The sequence below is a fragment of the Platalea leucorodia genome (assembly GCF_965183815.1).
Source record: "Platalea leucorodia genome assembly, chromosome: 15".
Lineage (NCBI taxonomy): Eukaryota > Metazoa > Chordata > Aves > Pelecaniformes > Threskiornithidae > Platalea > Platalea leucorodia.
In genome coordinates this window covers 4,949,278-4,967,001 of record NC_138837.1, presented here as the reverse complement: position 1 = coordinate 4,967,001, position 17,724 = coordinate 4,949,278, and the positions used below count along the sequence as shown (strand labels likewise).

The following is a 17,724-nucleotide window of genomic DNA, read 5'->3' as shown; positions in this document are numbered from 1 at the left end:
CGCTCGGCAGGGGCCGAGGGCCCGAGGCCCCCGCGAAGCCGCGGGGCGCCGCAGCCGGACGGGGGGCGCCCGGGCCGCCCCGCTGCCCCCGTCTCCCCTCGCCGTCCCCGGCGCCACCCCCAGTTGTCCTCCGATTCGCCCCTGCGCCGCCAGGCTCCGATCTGAAGGTCCCAAGCCCGCGTTTGCCGTGACTGGGGAAGCTGCAACCGGTTCTGTCCGCCACGGCGGGGTGCGAGGCCGGGACGGCGCTAACGATCGCGGTGGCTCCCGGGGCAGGGCTGCAGCCCCTACGCAGCGGCGGCTGCAGGGAGCGGGGTTTCCTTCCAAACGCTCGTCCTAGCGCACGCTCACCGTTGCCGTATTTTCACAAAGCCTCGTGGCTGAAAACACACGCTTTAAAATTTATACAAAAGAGTTAGTTTTATTAAACCACCTGATTACAAAAATAAATGGAATGGAAGAAAAATAAAACAAAAAAACATATGCCTAAATTCACATCCTAAGCAACGAGAGGTGACAGCAGGACGCCGGGGAGGCTCAGCTCAGCCGCGCTGGAAGGCGCCCGCGGCTCTGCTGGCCGCGACACCGAGCTGCGCCAGCCGCGCTCCCGCTCCGCTGCACCCCACTTTCAGCTGTGCGGTTCGAGTCAAGGCGGAACAACCGCAAAGAGAAAGGGCAGAAGGCGACGCGCCGAGCTGCTGAACAGCTGCAGACACAGCACCAGACGTGCTGCTGTGGAAGGAAACCGCGAGAGTAACCCAGCGTCCCTCGCTGCTCCGAACACCCCAGTCATCTCAAGGTTTTTTATTAGACAAAACTATTAGCCAGTCAGTGTAAGTGCTGGCTTCACATTAGCTCAGGCTAGGTTACTAGAAAGTTTCTGTGTAAACACTGAAAAAGGAATCGGACTAACTAGAGCGTGTTGCTGCTTCTATCTGCGGCCTGGAGCAAGTGGCACCATCGATACCTCAGTCCAATTCCTCAGTTTGCCCTTTTCAAAAGGGGGAATGCTGCTCGCCGGTGAGGGTCTCGCGAGAGCCTCCTCCCAAACGACTGCGAGCAAGAAGTTCAAGTTTGTGAAGCACTCCGACAGCAAAGACTGCTGTGTAAAAAAATACAACAAGATTCTTACTCTGGTTATGTAGAACGGAGGTTGTCAGATGCCATCCTGAGAGAGCTGTAAAGCAGCCAGAATGCCAATAACCTTGGGAAGCAGGGTAAAATCCCCAAAACACTCACTGCCCCCACATGTGGCTCAAGTTTATCCCAAACAAATTCAACTCCCACCACTCCAGCATGTACTGATTGAGATTCACATGGAAACAAACTCAATTTCTAATGAACTCTACACGTAACTGTCATGTAAAAGCAAACCTAACTCTAACTTGTTAGTACAATCAACTTTGTAGTTACTTATCACGGTCTCTCAAGGGAGAGGAACGCTCATGGCAATGTCCCGGGGGTGGTGAAAGCGCTGTGGCTATCCAGCGAGCAAAAACCTGCAAATGAAGCTCCAGCGCGTTCTCCCGACAGCGGGAGACGCTTGCTCAGTACAGCAGGAGGAAGACTTCCAGCAGCACAGTGCCGCCAGGAGGAGCGGGCTCAGCAGCGGAGGATCCTCTTCAGGAGTGCTCCGTGGGGCCTGCCCCGTGGCCGTTCACGTGAGGGTGCGATGGGGTTGAGCTCTGAGAGGTAGCAACGCTCTGCTCTGCCGTGGCAGCTGTCAGAGGCATGGAGAGGCTTTCGGGGGACAACGTGGCAAAGTCTTGTCTCCAGTAGGCTTCGCACAGTGGAAGATCATTGCTGTCACACAGACTGTAGCTTTCCAGAACAAACAACCCCAGTAAGGAGAGAGCAGGTGCGATAAGAGAGGAGGGGAGGGAGGGAAGGGGTGGGGGGAAGCAAGACAGAAGCAAAGCATTAAGAAAACTGCAAAAAAACGTTCATGGATGTAAGGTCTGTGTTCCCAAATTCATCACAAGTCTTGTGACATTGGCCATCCCTAAGACACTCCTTAAGGGCTGGTCTTGAACCTCGTGGGCCTGGGGAGGAGCAGGGGGATTTCAGAGACAGAACTGTTGCTACAAACAAAGGCTCAGTTCTAATCCTAAGTCCCTGAAAAGATCTGGGCTGAAGTCCCGGCACCCCAAATATGGGAGTTCTCCTACTGATTTGAGTGAGACAAGGACCTCATCCATAATTATTTTACTTGGAATTAGAGCACAACCTATGTGAGGAAAAAAATATAAATCCTGCTCTAAATTTAAGTTCAATTGTTTTAGGGCCTGTCCCTGTCACGATAAAGAAGAAACCTATTTGCACCTTTCCCTTTCAAAAAAGTGCTCCACAGAAGGTCTGGGGCTTCTATTGAAGCTCCCCAGCCTGGCTATAAAGTACTGACGGCTCCTACCGTTTCTGGCAGAACCTAACAGTTCAGAGCTCACAGTTCTTCGAACAGCAGCTTGCTGGATTTGACCACTGCAGACTATAGAGCTGGATGAACCAGCCGTGTGGGAGAGCGATGTTTTTAAACAACTGGCTAATCTTGCCTGTGCTCTGAGGAAAACGCAATGTGGAAGGGCCAAAACTAAAAAGAAAAATGATGGGAGAAACTGGAACAAAACCAAAACAAATTCCAAAGAGAGGAAGGAGCTGCACACACAAGAGACGTCCAAGACAAAGTGAGTGCTGGAGCGGAAAGCGGCTTGCGTTCAGAGTAAAACAAACCCAATGGGTCAAGTGATTTTGTTGTTGCAGCTTTATTTACATTTTTAATGTATGGACTTGAATAGATGCTTAGGGAAATATTTTAAGTGCAGAAATATGAGACACTTCAAATTGCACAAACAGGAAACATGTTGCGATCTAACCCCACACTCAAGACAGCTCCTGTGATCTCAGAGGAGGGAGCAATGGAACATAAATGCAAGTTTGGGGTTTAGGATGAGAGAAGGCAAGCTGGACTTGGAGTTACCGCTTTGGGGAATAAGCGCACAAAGCACTAGTTGCAAGCCTCTACTTCCGAGCTCTTTTCTGGCAGCATCACCCAGCCGGTTTTGCAGAAGAAGTGAGAAAGCAGCGGATACAGGTTTTATATCTGGGGCCTTTGTAAAATCCCTTGGAAGATCACCCTTCCCTACAGTCCCCAACACACAGTGAAGCTGGGTTCAATTAGCAAAGACCTTCAGGACCAAAGCAGACCTACGACTCCTCTTCTGTCAGTCTTAGACCTCGGGCCATGGTTTCCAAGGAGAACCCGGCCACAGCATCCACCACGTCTTGGCAGGGGAGTTACTAACAAAATTTTACCTGCGTCAGAAGCATCACTGCTTCTCCTGCTGCCCCAGTGAAGAACAGTTCCAAAAGTCTAAGCTTTGCCTCTCACGTAACACTCCTCAAAAGTCAGGGTCAATGAGCAGTTACTGCACAGCCCACAACAGCACTGGCCAGCCTGCTACTCTGTCCTTTGAGCGTTTCTCAGTGTGCGTAAGGGACTTCACTGCTGCCCTCGGGGCAGGCAGTCAGGTCTTTGCACACAGGAGCAGCTCTAGGAAACTACCTAACACAGAGACTGAAAGCAGAGAGTCCTTCAGAACAATCTACTCGGCTTTAGTTTCAAGGACCTGCTTTCAGGTCTCCTCATCCAAACCCTGCGTACACATAAAAAGCCTAGCAACGAAACCCAACCCCACAGCTGAGGTGCATCCTATTAGTTACTCGCTATGGCAAGGGGCTGACTCCTAATCCCCTTTAGCACAACGCAGTGGCAACTGCTGGGCAGGAGACACCCCCTGCCACTGCCTTTCCACAGCCATCGGGAGCGGCACACAGGGACCAAAGAAGCTACACAGCACGGGGCAGCTCTCAGCTTTGCAGCACCCGGAGGTGTGCTGCTGCAGGGAGCTCACTTTTCTACAGCCTTCCCTGGAGGGATGACCTAAAATCAACTAACCAGTGACCTTCAGGGAAACTGGAGCATGGGGGAGAGGTTTAGCAGGACGGCTGCATGGAACCCGTGTCCTGGCCTCACGGGACTGCACACCGCTTTATAAATCCTGTGGGATCAAGACCCACGAGAAAGTAGCAGATGGTGCAGAGAGGCAGCCCCAGCTGGGCTCACAGGACAGCAGAGAATGCCCGTTTGTGGGCAAACCAGCTATTGCATTTACAGCCATTTAAACATGATTATCACTCTACGACTACGTGACATAACAGAAACCTTTTCCCCCACATTAGACAATAAGGTTTCATTAAAAATATCTTAGTACTCTAACTATAAAAGGACTTTGAATAAATCACTGGTTTTATATTTACACACACACACACACACAATTTCTTTGGTGCAGAAAAAGACAGGAAAGAGCACAGGAAGGGAATAAAGGCAAACGACTAAGTGCTACATGACACGAGGCTTCAGTGGAGGGATCATAGCTCTGCAGAGCTGCCAAGTTTCCTCACCTCGTGACCGCTCTTGTAAGAAAGAGCGCGAAGGCAAATCCGTTTGGCGTATGCCAACGTTTGTGCTCAGATGTTAGTTCTGTTACAAAGGGTTGCTTTACATGGCATCTGGTGCCAGGCAGGTGAACAGACCACGCCAGCATGGTCAGAACCCCTTAGTCCAGAAGTTAAAGCTACTGACGCACAGCGGTGGCACTCCGGTGACAGTGAGAGAAGCACGCCTGGCACATGTGAGGCGCTATCATCCCACACCGCATCGCTTTGGATACAGCTCAGTATTATGCTGTATACAGCCTGTGTAGTGGATGCACCCCTGACCTCTCAGGGCCTGGACCGGTGCTTGGGTTTGCGACCATCACTTTTCAGTTCCGAGATATTTCTAGGATCCCTTGCCACCACCCCAAAAAACGGAGTAAAGTTTGAAAAACAACTCTAAACTTTTACCTCTAGTTGTCTTCCAATGTCGTAGCCGTTCCTAAGCTATGTAATATCAATATCTTTTTACTCTTAAAATACGTATACTACCCATAAATAATGGCCTAACTTCCAAAGATATTGAGCAAGTAGGGTTTTAGTTGACTTAGCTGGGGTTATAGGCATTCAGCATTTCTTGGAAAGGAGAGAAAGGCAAAAATAGAAAACCTGGTCATTAAAATTCTAAGTAAGATTTTCAAAAGTTAAATTTTTGTTTAGAAGTCATAGCATTATTGCACTGACTTCACTTAGCTTGGACAGTGCAGCCAAAATAATCAGGTTCTCATTTGTTTTCTCCTGCTTTCGTTTACTGAATCATCAGTGAGAAGTGCTGGAGTGCATGACAGAAAATAAAATAAAAAAAATAAAGTGTCTGAATTCTCAAAAGCCTGTTTTCTAGAGTCTTTAAAAAATGTTAAAAAACCCACAAACAAATCAGTAATAAGTTTTTCGTAGAAAATCCTATCATAATACTTCATAATTCAATGAAACGGAGCAAGTTTTTTTGCTCATTTCAAATGTTCACCCCAACAGGACTCCAGGCAGCCGGGGGCAGTGGGCTACAAGGAAAAAGGCACGCTGTGTAACCAGGTCACTTGTGAAAGGACTCACCACAAAGACGTGGTGATCTCATCTAACATCAGGAGCCAGCTCAGCAAGCTAGTCTCTCTAGGGAGAGAGACAGAGTCTCCTCCAGAGGGATACTCGGACAGAAGTCTATACCCCCAAGGAAATTCACCTCCTTTTACAATGATTACAAAAGAAGCCTAAACAAATTATCGTCAAATCTAGCCAACTAAAGCAGGCACCTAGAGTTCAATGCTGTGAATACCTCCTTCACCAAGACATTTACACCCTGTAGGGTATCTACACAGAAAAGGCAGTTGCTTTAGCTGCAGAAAAAGAATGCGACCTGATTAAAAACAGGAGTGAAATTTTGTTGGGAACGTTCTCAAGACCTACGCTCTAAGGACTACTTGTTTGTCTGGACTAACTACCCCAAAAGGGCTGGAGTCATAAGGCAGAAGTCCACTGCCCTATTTGTACCTGGAAGAGTAATATTCTTCTTCTAGCTCGTACAGGTCGATGGAGATCTCATCCCGTAGTGCAATCAACTTCTTGTCACACTCCTCCTGCAAGCTTCTCAGCTGCTGGTTGCGCTGGTTGATAGCTTCATTCACAGAGGGGAAATCATTGAGGATCAAGAACTGCTTCAGGTCAGACACAAGTTTCATCAGGGACTCACCAGCTCGGACCTTGTAGGACGGAGAAAGAGCACACAGTATATCAAAACAGTACTTTGCTCCAATTCTAACACAATATCTCTCAAGCTGCTCCTTCAGCCCAAGCCTTGAATAAAGTAGAAACTCCCACGTTACGTGAGGATTCTGACAGAAGCCTGTAGCTGACAAGCCGGGCTACCCAGCTCTCCCCCTAGAGAAGGAACTGACACAAGAGCCACCCCAAAATCAGGTTACCCTTCTAGCAGCAGTCCTTGTCAGAGTTATAAAGGCTGCCCTAGATGCAATAACGAACCCAACAGTACCTGAAGGGTGTACTGCCCACTGATTTGAACAGCAGATGCTACTCACAATGTTTGCAGCTCTGACATGCATCTCATAGTTATCTTGTTCACCCTGGGTTGCTCGAGAGACTTGAGTTTCATCCTCAATCTAAAGAAAAAAGTGTACATATCCACCTTTACGCACTAAAATCCTGGTACACGATTACTACGTTATAAGGCATCTCATTTCAGTTCAATCCACACCTGGAATCCCTGGGGTGGCCTCTAGGCTCGACGACACCCACGAATCATCTTTGCTACCCTCCCCGCTTGCTCCTGCGGTTCGCCCCCGTTCAGCAACACCGCCTGGCTGCCCGCAGGGCGGAGGCGGGGAGGCCGGCAGCAGCCGGGGAGAACGGACCGCCGCCCGCCCTGGGGAAGGAGCCCTCTTCCCTCACCGCCGTCCTCGGGGGAACCCGGAGAAAAGGCCCAGGGCCGCCCCCGGTTGTAAGGCCGTCCCCTCTCCCCTCAGGGCCGCTGCTCTCCCCTCAGGGCCCCCCGCCTCTCCTCACACCTGCCCCCGGGGAAAACCCGCCCCTCTCCCCTCAGGACCCCGGCTGCTCCCGCGGGCGCGGCCCCTTCCCCTCGGAGCTGGGCTACGTCCCAGGCCCACCTTGGCGGTCTTGATGATTTCCGTGAAGTTGTCCATGATGGACTTGACGTCGTCCTTGAGGCGCTTGTTGTAGGACTGCAGCAGGGTCTCCTTGCTCTGCGGCAGCACCCGCTGCTGCGCCATGGCGGCCGCCGCCTTCCCGCCCCTCTCGAGCCCGGCCCCGCCCCGCCGCGCCGCGCGCGCCGCCGCCGTCCTCTCGCGAGACGCCGCGCCGCAAGATATTTCCCAGCAGGCGCCGCTCCGCCTTTCTCTTCCCCCGTCCAAGATGGTGAGTGGCGGCGGGCGCGGGGCCGGGGCCGCGGTCATCCGCCGCCATCCGCCTCCATCGCTGGGCCGCGGGCGGGCGGGGAGGGCGGCGGGGGTGCTCGGTAGCCTGGGGGGGCGGTGGCGGGGTGTTTCGCGCCCGATTTGCGGTGACCGGGGCCGGTCCGGGTGAGGCCGGGTCTGGGCCTACCGGCCCCCAGCGCGGCGCCTCCCGGCCCGGGCCGCAGGCAGCGGGGCAGCCCGGCCAGGCCGCAGCGTTTGTCCCGGTGTAGGGCGGATCCCGGGCCGGGCTCGGTGGCCGGTAACCCGCCCCGGGGGGGTCTCGGCTGGGCTGGGGAGCGCCAGCCTCTCCTTGGGCGATCGCTGCCCGGCCGAGGAGACCAGCCCGCGGTTTGAAGCGGCCTCCGTCTCGGGGAGGTTCATAAATCTCTCTAAGCCCAATAGAAGGATTTGCTCTCTCTGGGAGGGGACGGCTAGGCCGGGAGGTTGCCAGGCTGGTGAAGTGCCTGGGAAAACGCATCTCCAAGATGGACTGAAAGTTTTTTTAAGTACGCAAGCGTTTGAGGCCAAAGAAGGAAGAGTGTGTTTTTTGCTTGCAGCCGAAAGGAAAGAAGGCCAAGGGCAAGAAGGTGGCCCCGGCCCCTGCTGTAGTCAAGAAGCAGGAGGCCAAGAAGGTCGTCAATCCCCTCTTCGAGAAGAGGCCCAAGAACTTTGGCATTGGTGAGTAAGTGGATATTTGGGCTTCTTGCTCAAGGTTTTTCTTGTTTTATGCACAGACGTCTAAATCACAAACAGAAGCATATTGTACTAAAGCTGTAGAGCGGAGAGGGGGATGAAGGCAGTTGCCTTGCTGCCTGCAATTAAGAGCTGTCCTTCATTAGGTATATGAAGCTGGCTATAGATAATTTGCTGAATTTCCTGTATTACACGGATTCATTATATGATTCTGTTGCGATGCATCTTGCCCTTTTGCACGTGGTGTGGTAAATCAATTCAGATTTCTGTAGTGTCGTTTTTGTACGGTGTGCAAATGATGTGAAAGAATATTTGCTATCTGAGTGATAGTGCTGACATATCGCCACCAAGATCACTGATGCACTCGTGCCTGTTCCATGCTGTTGCTGTCTGGGTTTGGAACAGCTTTGAGTTAAAGTCTGTATTTTTAGGACAGGATATCCAGCCGAAACGTGATCTCACACGTTTTGTGAAATGGCCGCGCTACATCAGGCTGCAGCGCCAGAGGTCCATTCTTTACAAACGCTTGAAGGTGCCTCCTGCCATTAACCAGTTCACTCAGGCTTTGGACCGCCAGACAGGTAAGGATGTGCCCCGCGAAGTTCTCTTGATGTGGGTGGTTAGTGGGATGTGCCTCCGAGAAGAGAAAGCAAAATAAGGCTGGAGTGTATCTCTGGAAGCATTTTAGGCAGGCTTTAATAGTGGCTGGGGTGATCTCAACAGCAAGCTGCTGTCTGGATTTGCTGGCTTAAGTCTTGATAGCTGCTCTGTACGTGGAAAAGGGAATAGAAGACACCAAAGCTCCTACTTACCGACTCAAACCCAGGGTTATCTTAACTTCATGTTTCCATCGGAGTCTATTCTTCCAGCTTGATGCAGAACCACGTAGGGTTCCTTTGACTGTGTAAACAGATAGTTTGAGAAATCTGTAAGAGTGCAGGCCTTGCGGGGAGAGCCGGCATCCTGCGGGCTGAGACTGATACGGGGGAAGAAGGGACTTCAGGGTTTTCTGTGAAACGAGTAAATAGTCTTTTCCAGGTGACAGTGTCTATGCAAGAAACTTTCAGCCTATATAGAGTAACTCCCTCGTAGATGTTGCCAAACAAGTTGCTTGCTTTAAAGGAGAAAGTGCACCAGCTTTAACCATAATTGCTGTGGGGGTCAACAGGCATTTCCTCATCCAAACAGTGGAGGAGCTCTCATTGCCAACAGAGGTGCACGTAGAGGTAAATATGGGCTCTAGAGGTGCTCTGCTGGCTCTGCTCTGGCGCTGTGCAAATGATGCTGACTTTTTGCTGTCTAAATACACTTGATGACAACCACCAAGATCGCTGATGCACTGCAGGCTTTTTAAAAGTAATGCTTAGATTTTTTTTTTTTTCTCAGGTCATGCAACGAACTAACTAGTAGATGTTCTCTTCCAGCTACACAGCTTCTGAAGCTGGCGCACAAATATAGGCCAGAAAACAAGCAAGAGAAGAAGCAGAGGCTACTGGCCCGTGCTGAGCAGAAAGCTGCAGGAAAGGGAGATGCACCGACTAAGCGGCCACCGGTCCTCCGTGCAGGTAACGTTGTACGTGGATTTGGCTGCTTGCATGTGTGGGAGCACAGTGCTTTCTTGGAGAGAAAACTGAGGAGTTGGTGCTGGGCTCCAACCAACCAGGACTGGACAAGCTATTGCTATGATGTATGAATTTCTTCACCTGAGCTCCAAGTGAAGAGCAAAACAGACGAGCTTTTTAACCCTGAGCTTTAGCAGATTGTCCATGGAATATCTTCTCTGTCCTACCGAACAGATGTGAAAAGTTTTCACAACTTTCATAATGCAGCTGCGCTATGGAATCTGAGCTGGTTGTATGAGGCTTATGCGAAAGCTCTGAAAATAGACTGAGCAGAATCAAAGCTCACGTATAACTTGTTTTTCAGGTATTAACAGTGTCACAACTCTGGTAGAGAACAAGAAGGCTCAGCTTGTAGTTATCGCCCACGATGTAGACCCCATTGAGGTAAGCACACTCGCTGGAACAGGTTACAGGCTACCTGTGTAACTTAAGCTGAGGTCAGAACTGGGCTTGGGGTGAAAATGCATTTTTAGGACAAATTTCTTGTGTGAAAAGGGAATGCATAAAAATATTTACCAGAACTGGAATACTTATGCATGTTCATAGTTGTCCTGGTATTACAATGAGGCTTGGCCTTTGCAATGATGTATGAATTTCTTCACCTGAATCAACAATGAAGAGCAAAACGAGCTTTTTAACACTGAGCAATTGCCACAGCCCAGGCTGATTCAAAGAATAAAAAGATGTTCTCCCTCAGTTACACAGCACTCTCCCCTTTTTTTTTTTTTCAGCTGGTGGTCTTCTTGCCAGCTCTGTGCCGCAAGATGGGAGTGCCATACTGCATCATCAAGGGCAAAGCCAGACTGGGGCGACTGGTCCACAGGAAGACCTGTACCTCTGTTGCTTTCACCCAAGTTAACCCGTAAGTATTCTGATCCGCTGCCGTGGAGAACGCGAACTGCCTGTAAGCACAGACTGTAGGGCAGGTGGATATCAAACTTGAGTCTCTAGTTTAAAGTAGTAAAACTAAAACACTACCTCTATGATGTCTGATACAGATGTCCTTTTGTATTAAGAGCTCTATCGGATCCTGAAGGTACAGATTACTTTGCTTACCAAAATGGATAGTTACTCTAAAGTACCTAAATGGAACTGTTAACCTTAATCTGAGCAGTGCAGGTTCCTAAAGCGTTGGTTGGAGTGATTGGCCCTTTGCAAATGATGCTTATCTTATCCTGAAAAATCACATTGCCACTACGAGCTCGTAAATCCTGAGGCAAAAGATTTATGGAAAGTGTTAAATTGAGGCTCTAAAGGAACTACAACTGTCACCAACAGGGAGGATAAGGGAGCCCTTGCAAAGCTGGTGGAGGCTGTCAAGACCAACTACAATGACAGATACGATGAGGTAAGATTCTCTCTGCTGCTAGCCTTTTCGTTTATACTGTTTAACATCCCTAAAAGCTTCCTAGTGAAATGCAAGTTATTTCAGACATAGTGACATCAGCTTAAAGCCTGTTGGGTCTGTTGTACCTAGCTTTGTGTACAGCGTATCAGATTCTTTACCTGAGGGTGGGGTAAAATGTGAACGCTGTCACCAAGTTACAAGTAAACGGAGCTATCACAGGGCTCGGATTGTAGAGAGGGCAACAGCTTCTGCTAGGCTCAACTCCATCCCCCAAGTCCAGAAGTGAGGTGATGGCTGAATCCAGCACCATTCATGGGGAAAGATTTTAAACTTCTGTATCTCTGCGCTGTCCTGAAACGTAGTTCACTGCTTGAAATGGGTAGGACTTCCTAGTTGAGAGAGCGCTTCCCTTTGTGCAGACAGGAGTGGAACTGAGCAAGTTGATTGAATGATGTACTAAGAGATTGTATGAGGCGTCTAACCTCTTCTCGCTTCTTTGCAGATCCGTCGTCACTGGGGCGGTAACGTCTTGGGTCCAAAATCGGTGGCTCGCATTGCTAAGCTTGAAAAAGCAAAGGCTAAAGAACTGGCTACTAAGCTGGGCTAAAGATGTACTGGATTGCTCATGTGTTTTCTGTACATAAAAAGAATAAACCCCCAGATTAAGTTTCAGTGGTCTCCATCAATGGGAGTGTTCCAGCAGCGGGTAGCACATCAGCATTGCCTTCTGCCCCTTTGCCTTCCAGCAAATGATCGAGTAGCGCCGCACAGAAACGGCTGCATAGAGCAGGTTACTGCTTCACTTGGAACAACTGCCCTTAACTACACGTCCTGTGTAGTAATTCCTCTCCTCTGAACACAGCCCATCGATGGCAGCTCAGCTGCACGTGCTGTCTGATCGTAAAGTTGAATGGGCTAGGCTAGTTCTGGCTTTAAGCCTAGCTTGCTTATGCAGATATCTTTCAATTGGAAATGGCTCTAGATCATCTCCATTGGTACTTAAGGCTCGGTTACAGAGGGCGTTAGGACATTTTACCAGGCTCAGCAGGTGGGGAGGTCTGTCCTGCTGGAGTGGAGGCAGGCTGAAGTGGGGGAAGAATCTGGACCTTCTTGTCCTCCTTTCCTGACTTGGTCTTGGGGCATTGTGGGAGGCTACCAGGCTTGATAAGGCTCCAGCTGAGGCAGCTGCTGTTTGGTTTTGCTAGCCCTCCTCATGCTTTTGCAAGCCGCAGGCTGCCTTACCCAGCTGGATTTGAATATCCACAGTAACCTTTACTTCAGGTCTGTCACTGTTAAGATGTAAGATGCACAATGCAAATCGCAACGCAAGCACCTACAGGCCCTCTTTATTTATTCTGATGCAACTGCTGTGAACCACTCCTGACTTCAGGAATGATGACTCAGTGCAAAGAAGCTTTGATTTGCCAAATCCCTTGCCACCTTTTGGAAAATACAGCAGTGGAGAAGTTAAAATGTTGTAGCTTCCAACAAACCACAACAGAAAAATGTATCCTTGAGCTTACTGCATAAGTCAGCTTCACTACAAGTCTCAACAGCCACTTACAATCCTGAAGGTCGGTGCTTCCACGCTGCAGCCGAATCACACTGGTAGGAGCTCAGAGTCTGCAGCGGTTCCTTAAAGCCTGGTTGCAGCTTGGTAGCTGCACGCCTTTACTAACGTCTTGCCCTGAAACTGGGCGCTTCAGTTATTCGGGACCGATCAGACTGCTGTCTTCTATAAAAGTCTGCTCTTGACTGTGGTACAGAAGAGACGAGCCCTTCCCCTCACAGAGGTACCTTTTGTATAAATTTTCTGTACCACAGGAATGAAGTTGCAGCACATAAGCCGTACCTATGGAAGAAAACAAAACCACACATGTACATGTTTTCAAGATGGACTGGACCTCCCTAACGCAGCTGTGGTGCAAGAAAACAATTATTTCAGATCACCTTGCAAATGCTACTTAGCTTAAAACTTGAGGCTTTGGTAGCTTGAGAGCTCATCCAGTCTCACTGATGCAGGAGCAAGAACACCAGGCAAAAATTGCTCCCTTGCTTTCAACAGAAGGCGGTTCAGAGCTTTCCCTCCAAAGAACGACGTGGAAGGTCAGTCAAACCGGGTAACTCACCAGGTGATGATGTACTGCATGTGCTCATTTCTCAGGCTCACTCTTGTCTGGCCTCCGATGGGCCCCCCTGGGACTGTGCTTCCTAGGGGAACAGCACAGCGCACGAGTTAAATCCCTGGCCTGCGCTGCGTGGAGCTGCCCTTGCTGTGAGAAAGGGGATGAAGGCGGGCAGTCGTGGAGGCCCTGCTCCTCTTCCTCAGGCAGCGGTGTTCCCAAGTACCAGCCGAGCCAGAGCTGGGGGGCAGGCGGCCCCGCAGCAAGCGGCTGGCTGTGCTCAAGGCATCGACCACCCCCCGCATCTCTTCCGAGCGCGCTACCCTTCCCAGTGCTGGCTGCCTGCCACCTTCAAAACAGCAAACCTAGCAGAGTACACCAAGAGAAAGATGCGACACCTTTCCAGGGGCCCAGGGGAAATAACTAACTGAACCAAAAGCGGGGGAGACCAATGTAAATTGGCTGTGGGGCTGGGTTCCTCTGTGACTTACTGAAATCTGCATCGATAAAGACGGGCTCGGCGCCGGTCACCTTTGCCATAGCCTCCAGGTCACGGTAGTGCCAGCGGTTTTTCTCAATGTTGTTTTCAGGCACAAAAGGTTTCCGGGTTTCTGATAACCTCACCACCCCAGTGAGATCAATTTCATCTTCAATCTGAAAAGAAGCACAGCTGAGAAAAAAGGAATCTTTCAAGGTTCATTTCATATTCTGGGATACCAGGTCCTGGTAGAAAGGACCTTGGTATTACTTGCCGGGTCTGATTATAAATCAAGTGGTCGTGCCCTGCAGTGGGGCAGTGCTGTAACACAGCAGGGAAAAAGGCAGCTCAAGAACAGCTCCTTGTTTGTAAAAAACATTATTTACTTAACAAAAAGGTGAGAAGAAAAGGTTAATCTTCTTTGAGAAGTGCGATGACTATTGAAGTAACCTCCCATGATGCTGAACGTGGCTGCTGCCTTTTTTGGTTTGTCAGGAGCGCCTCTGGGTAATGACAGGGCGGAAAGTAATAGGCAACATTCCCTGTGTCCCCCTTACCTGCCCCTTCAGCCTGGTCTCCGGTTTCAATTTCTTTTTGGGCACAAATCCTCGGTTGACTAAAATCGTGACCCTAGAGTTACATAAAGAAGTATGGCTCATGAGTGAAAGGAAATTTATTCTTGCTGCTGCCTAGAACTAAGTACCAAAGAAAGAAGCAGCCCATACGTTTGGTGCCACTTTTTTGTCATCTGAGTGCACACTATAAGGGAATTTAAAAACAATTTTGAATCGAGCCTCTGTGACCTAACAGACTGTGAGAGAGGCCTTTTAGGGGAGAGGGAGCGATTTATATAAACTAAACAACCGTGATTCAGCTTTTCAAAACAGGAGTTGCTCACGTGAACGATGACCTTCATTGACTTACCCTAGTTCTGTGCAATAGAAAGGAGTAATGACATTGGCTCCATTTTCCGGGTGGGATGTCAGCCGCCCCGCTTCTCTGGCTTCTCGCTCAGGGTCCACAAGTGACCGCGGCAAAATATAGAGTTCCTTGGAGTGGTCAAAACGCCCTCGGACCTTTACAGGCCTGTACTCCAGTTCCCTCAATTCCATGGGGCTGCATGGAACAAGATGAAAACAAAATCATAGCTGCGATACGTAAGTCAAATTTGGGGATTTTACCGTGGGATTCTCCTTTTTCCTAATGGTTCACTCTAGGGTCAGCTGGCAAACAGAAACAGAAGACAAACACCTCATGGAGTAAGCAGCTGGCTTAATATTTTATCGCTATCATAGTGAATCAAATCGAGATGATCGTGAGTATCCAGAGAGCGGTTCTTTTCCCTGATATCTGTAACCCAGTGCCATTTCGATGGCACACAGAGCTGATCGGCAGGTGGATACGCTGCACGTGCACCCAGCTGACCAGGAGCATTTCTTTCCTTCCCCAGACCACAAAATCGAACAACGGAACTGTTTTGACAGTTGTGCCATATGGCCAAGTGGCCTTAAAAATCTCTCTCATATCTGACACAACTGCTCCACGCTTGGGGCAGGGCCTGCTAGCGATCCAAGACTCCCTCTCACAGGAATAATCCCTCTGGGACATCACAGACACCAGCCACCAAGTCCTCCTTCTCCAGGAGGATTACATAGGGTATGAACTACGTACCACGCTCTCCTGAACAGAGATTCATCCTTTTTACATGCATTTAGAGTATCCCATAGGGAAGCATTCACTTATTGTTTTACTAAAAATAAGAAAATTAACAGGATGTCTATCTTTCTAATTTGCTTGCATGTCCTGATTCCCATTGCATTCCTTCATTTTCATGCAATTTCGTTTAGCATAAGCTCATTAGTGCAGGGAGCATATCCAATATCCCCAGCACACTGTCAGGGCTCTGTAGACAATAAACTGTCTCAGCTTCCTTACTCTAACGTCAGAGGGATGGGCTCTGATGTAATTCTTGATGCCAGTTGTGCAATCAAATCTAATTTCCACTTTCGCCGCTGAACCTGAAAGTACACAAACACAAAAGTAATTCCTTATGGTAGAACAGAGCAATGTAATAACCCCAGCAAGCCTTAAAATCTCTGTCATAAGTTTCTCCTCAGACCTGGCCTAAAACAGGGTAATTGGAGATATGGAAATGGAGGCTACTGACTTTAATTTGAGGAAATACTTATATTGAAATACAAGTGTAAAAAAAAATAAGAATCTCTCCTCTAAAGACTTAAAAATGGACACTTGGAAAACAAAAAGGTAAAATAACAGCAAATCGTTACCCTGTACATGATTAGAACTAGATTAAACAGAGATGGAAAAACCTGACAGCCCTCAAGTGCTCATCTCTTGAAAACATGAAATATTTACTTGTACCTGCCAAGTGCCGAGACAGAACGCGGTCAGAGGGACGAGGAAAAGGCCCCATTTGAGTAAGATGTCCTCTCCAGATGCATCAGCAGCTGTTGTAGAACTTCGTGGTCTGCAGAACCTCAAACAAACATCTAGAGAAAAAGAGAATGAGGAACAGGGTTCTTACAGGAGAGGAAACGCCAAATTCCTACAGAAAATGTCACCTCGTGGTATAAGGTCGAAACAGGGCAGAAGCCCAAGCAAATATTTTCTTACCTTTAGTCTGCTGGACCACACCAGAACCTGCTTTAGTTAGGGGATACCCAAAAAATGTTCTTCTGATCAAGCAGTGCGATACCTACATGAAGTAAGAAAGATCCTTTGTAGTGTCTCTGCTTTGTAAAATTTGTATCTAGATGATATCAGTTGCCTCAACGATTGCATGAAATTTTGTTTACCCATTGATATAAGTCTCATCTGAGCAACCGCCTGTGAAACACTAGGGGTTAGGTTATAATTAAAAAAAAAAAATCAAATTCCAGTTACAGAGCTGACTATAGCACAGCAAATGATCTATCCCTTTCCATCCACGCTACCAGCAAACGTACACGCCATCTTACTTTGTTCTTGAAACAAATGCCAGCCGAGCACCTGCCCTCCCCGCCACAAGGACAGATTTACAGACCTTTTGCCACCGATTCTGCTCACTTTTAGCACCGCTTCGCCCCGTGCAGCGAAGCCGGTGCCCACACCGCGACGGGGGGCACCAACCCACCGCAGCCGAAGCCCGGGCCCCGGACACGGAAGGGCTGCGGCGGGGGGAGCCCGGCCGGGCGCACGTAGAGCGCCGAGCACGGCGGGGGACGGGCCCCGGGCAGGACCGGGGCCTCACCTGGCCCGGCCCCGCTCCCCTCAACCCGCGTCTGGCCTGGCCCGGCCCGGCCCAGCCGGGCCCCGCTCCCCTCAGCCCGGTCTTGGCCCCGCTCCCGGCCCGGCCCCGCTCCCCTCGCCCTCACCCGGTCCCGGCCCCGGCCCCGCTCCCCTCAGCCCGGCCCCGCTCCCCTCGCCCTCACCCGGTCCCGGCCCCGGCCCCGCTCCCCTCAGCCCGGCCCCGCTCTCCTCGCCCTCACCCGGTCCCGGCCCCGCTCCCCTCAGCCCTCGCCCGGCCCCGCTCCCCTCGCCCTCACCCGGTCCCGGCCCCGCTCCCCTCAGCCCTCGCCCGGCTCCGGTCCCCTCAGCTCTCACCCGCTCCCCTCAGCGCGGCCCCGGCCCCGCTCCCCTCAGCCCGGGCCCGGCCCCGGCCCCGCTCCCCTCAGCCCGGCCCCGCTCCCCTCAGCCCGGCCCCGCTCCCCTCAGCCCGGGCCCGGCCCCGGCCCCGCTCCCCTCAGCCCGGCCCCGCTCCCCTCAGCCCGGCCCCGCTCCCCTCAGCCCGGGCCCGGCCCCGGCCCCGCTCCCCTCAGCCCGGCCCCGCTCCCCTCACCCGGCCCCGCTCCCCTCGCCCTCACCCGGTCCCGGCGCTCCCGCAGCAGCCGCGGTCCCGCGCGCAGCAGCAACCTCCACGTCGCCATGGCAACGCCGCCACCGTCCGTCCCCCCCCCCCCGCCCGCGCCGCCACCCGCCTCCAGCCCACACAACCCCGGCGCGGGCAGGCTCCTCTCTAGCCTCCCCTCTCTATGGTACCGGCTGC

At 50.9% G+C, this 17,724-nt stretch overlaps 3 protein-coding genes across 7 annotated transcripts; 1 reads left to right on the top strand and 2 right to left on the bottom strand.

Annotated features, from left to right (window-relative positions):
* Window positions 1–19: 19 nt before the first annotated feature.
* On the bottom strand, window positions 20–7,265 carry MED22 (mediator complex subunit 22). 2 transcript variants are annotated; one of them, XM_082327594.1, is made up of 4 exons: window positions 7,110–7,265; window positions 6,525–6,605; window positions 5,980–6,188; window positions 20–1,815 (listed from the first exon to the last, which is right to left on the bottom strand). In XM_082327594.1, exons 1-4 carry the CDS (start codon window positions 7,230–7,232, stop codon window positions 1,623–1,625), a joined length of 606 nt encoding a protein of 201 aa, XP_082183720.1. In that variant the 5' UTR covers window positions 7,233–7,265; the 3' UTR covers window positions 20–1,622. The 2 variants fall into 2 exon arrangements, with proteins under 2 accessions (XP_082183720.1, XP_082183719.1); XM_082327593.1 differs by having other exon boundaries at window positions 23–1,821.
* A 36-nt stretch (window positions 7,266–7,301) lies between these two features.
* On the top strand, window positions 7,302–11,750 carry RPL7A (ribosomal protein L7a). Its single transcript, XM_082327434.1, has 8 exons — window positions 7,302–7,377; window positions 7,973–8,093; window positions 8,540–8,689; window positions 9,533–9,673; window positions 10,035–10,114; window positions 10,462–10,592; window positions 11,009–11,078; window positions 11,581–11,750. The coding sequence occupies exons 1-8, from the start codon at window positions 7,375–7,377 to the stop codon at window positions 11,683–11,685; spliced, it is 801 nt and encodes a 266-aa protein (XP_082183560.1). The 5' UTR covers window positions 7,302–7,374; the 3' UTR covers window positions 11,686–11,750.
* Window positions 8,654–17,630, bottom strand: SURF1 (SURF1 cytochrome c oxidase assembly factor). Of its 4 annotated transcripts, XR_014229828.1 has the most exons (11): window positions 17,543–17,630; window positions 16,314–16,395; window positions 16,062–16,189; window positions 15,615–15,697; window positions 14,604–14,795; window positions 14,237–14,309; window positions 13,693–13,855; window positions 13,208–13,289; window positions 12,643–12,930; window positions 8,921–9,008; window positions 8,654–8,742 (listed from the first exon to the last, which is right to left on the bottom strand). XR_014229828.1 is itself a non-coding variant. In XM_082327423.1 (9 exons), the coding sequence occupies exons 1-9, from the start codon at window positions 17,603–17,605 to the stop codon at window positions 12,864–12,866; spliced, it is 933 nt and encodes a 310-aa protein (XP_082183549.1). In that variant the 5' UTR covers window positions 17,606–17,630; the 3' UTR covers window positions 11,851–12,863. The 4 variants fall into 4 exon arrangements, 2 of the variants coding, with proteins under 2 accessions (XP_082183549.1, XP_082183550.1); XR_014229829.1 differs by having other exon boundaries at window positions 8,696–9,008; XM_082327423.1 differs by lacking the exons at window positions 8,654–8,742; window positions 8,921–9,008 and having other exon boundaries at window positions 11,851–12,930.
* Window positions 17,631–17,724: the final 94 nt, after the last annotated feature.

What these genes read in the sequence shown, in the direction of transcription:
- SURF1 (XM_082327423.1), bottom strand. Translation starts at nt 17,605, where the DNA reads ATGGCGACGTGGAGGTTGCTGCTGCGCGCGGGACCGCGGCTGCTGCGG. An exon ending in CCCATCCCTCTGACGTTAGA is followed by an intron (nt 14,796 to 15,614) that starts GTAAGGAAGCTG and finishes TGTTCCATGCAG; the next exon opens with CCCCATGGAATTGAGGGAAC. An exon ending in ATGCAGTACATCATCACCTG is followed by an intron (nt 12,931 to 13,207) that starts GTGAGTTACCCG and finishes TTTCTTCCATAG; the next exon opens with GTACGGCTTATGTGCTGCAA.
- RPL7A (XM_082327434.1), top strand. An exon ending in ACGATGTAGACCCCATTGAG is followed by an intron (nt 10,115 to 10,461) that starts GTAAGCACACTC and finishes TTTTTTTTTCAG; the next exon opens with CTGGTGGTCTTCTTGCCAGC. An exon ending in ACAATGACAGATACGATGAG is followed by an intron (nt 11,079 to 11,580) that starts GTAAGATTCTCT and finishes GCTTCTTTGCAG; the next exon opens with ATCCGTCGTCACTGGGGCGG.
- MED22 (XM_082327593.1), bottom strand. Translation starts at nt 7,232, where the DNA reads ATGGCGCAGCAGCGGGTGCTGCCGCAGAGCAAGGAGACCCTGCTGCAG. An exon ending in ATGTCAGAGCTGCAAACATT is followed by an intron (nt 6,189 to 6,524) that starts GTGAGTAGCATC and finishes CCGTCCTACAAG; the next exon opens with GTCCGAGCTGGTGAGTCCCT. An exon ending in GAAGAATATTACTCTTCCAG is followed by an intron (nt 1,822 to 5,979) that starts GTACAAATAGGG and finishes TGTTCTGGAAAG; the next exon opens with CTACAGTCTGTGTGACAGCA.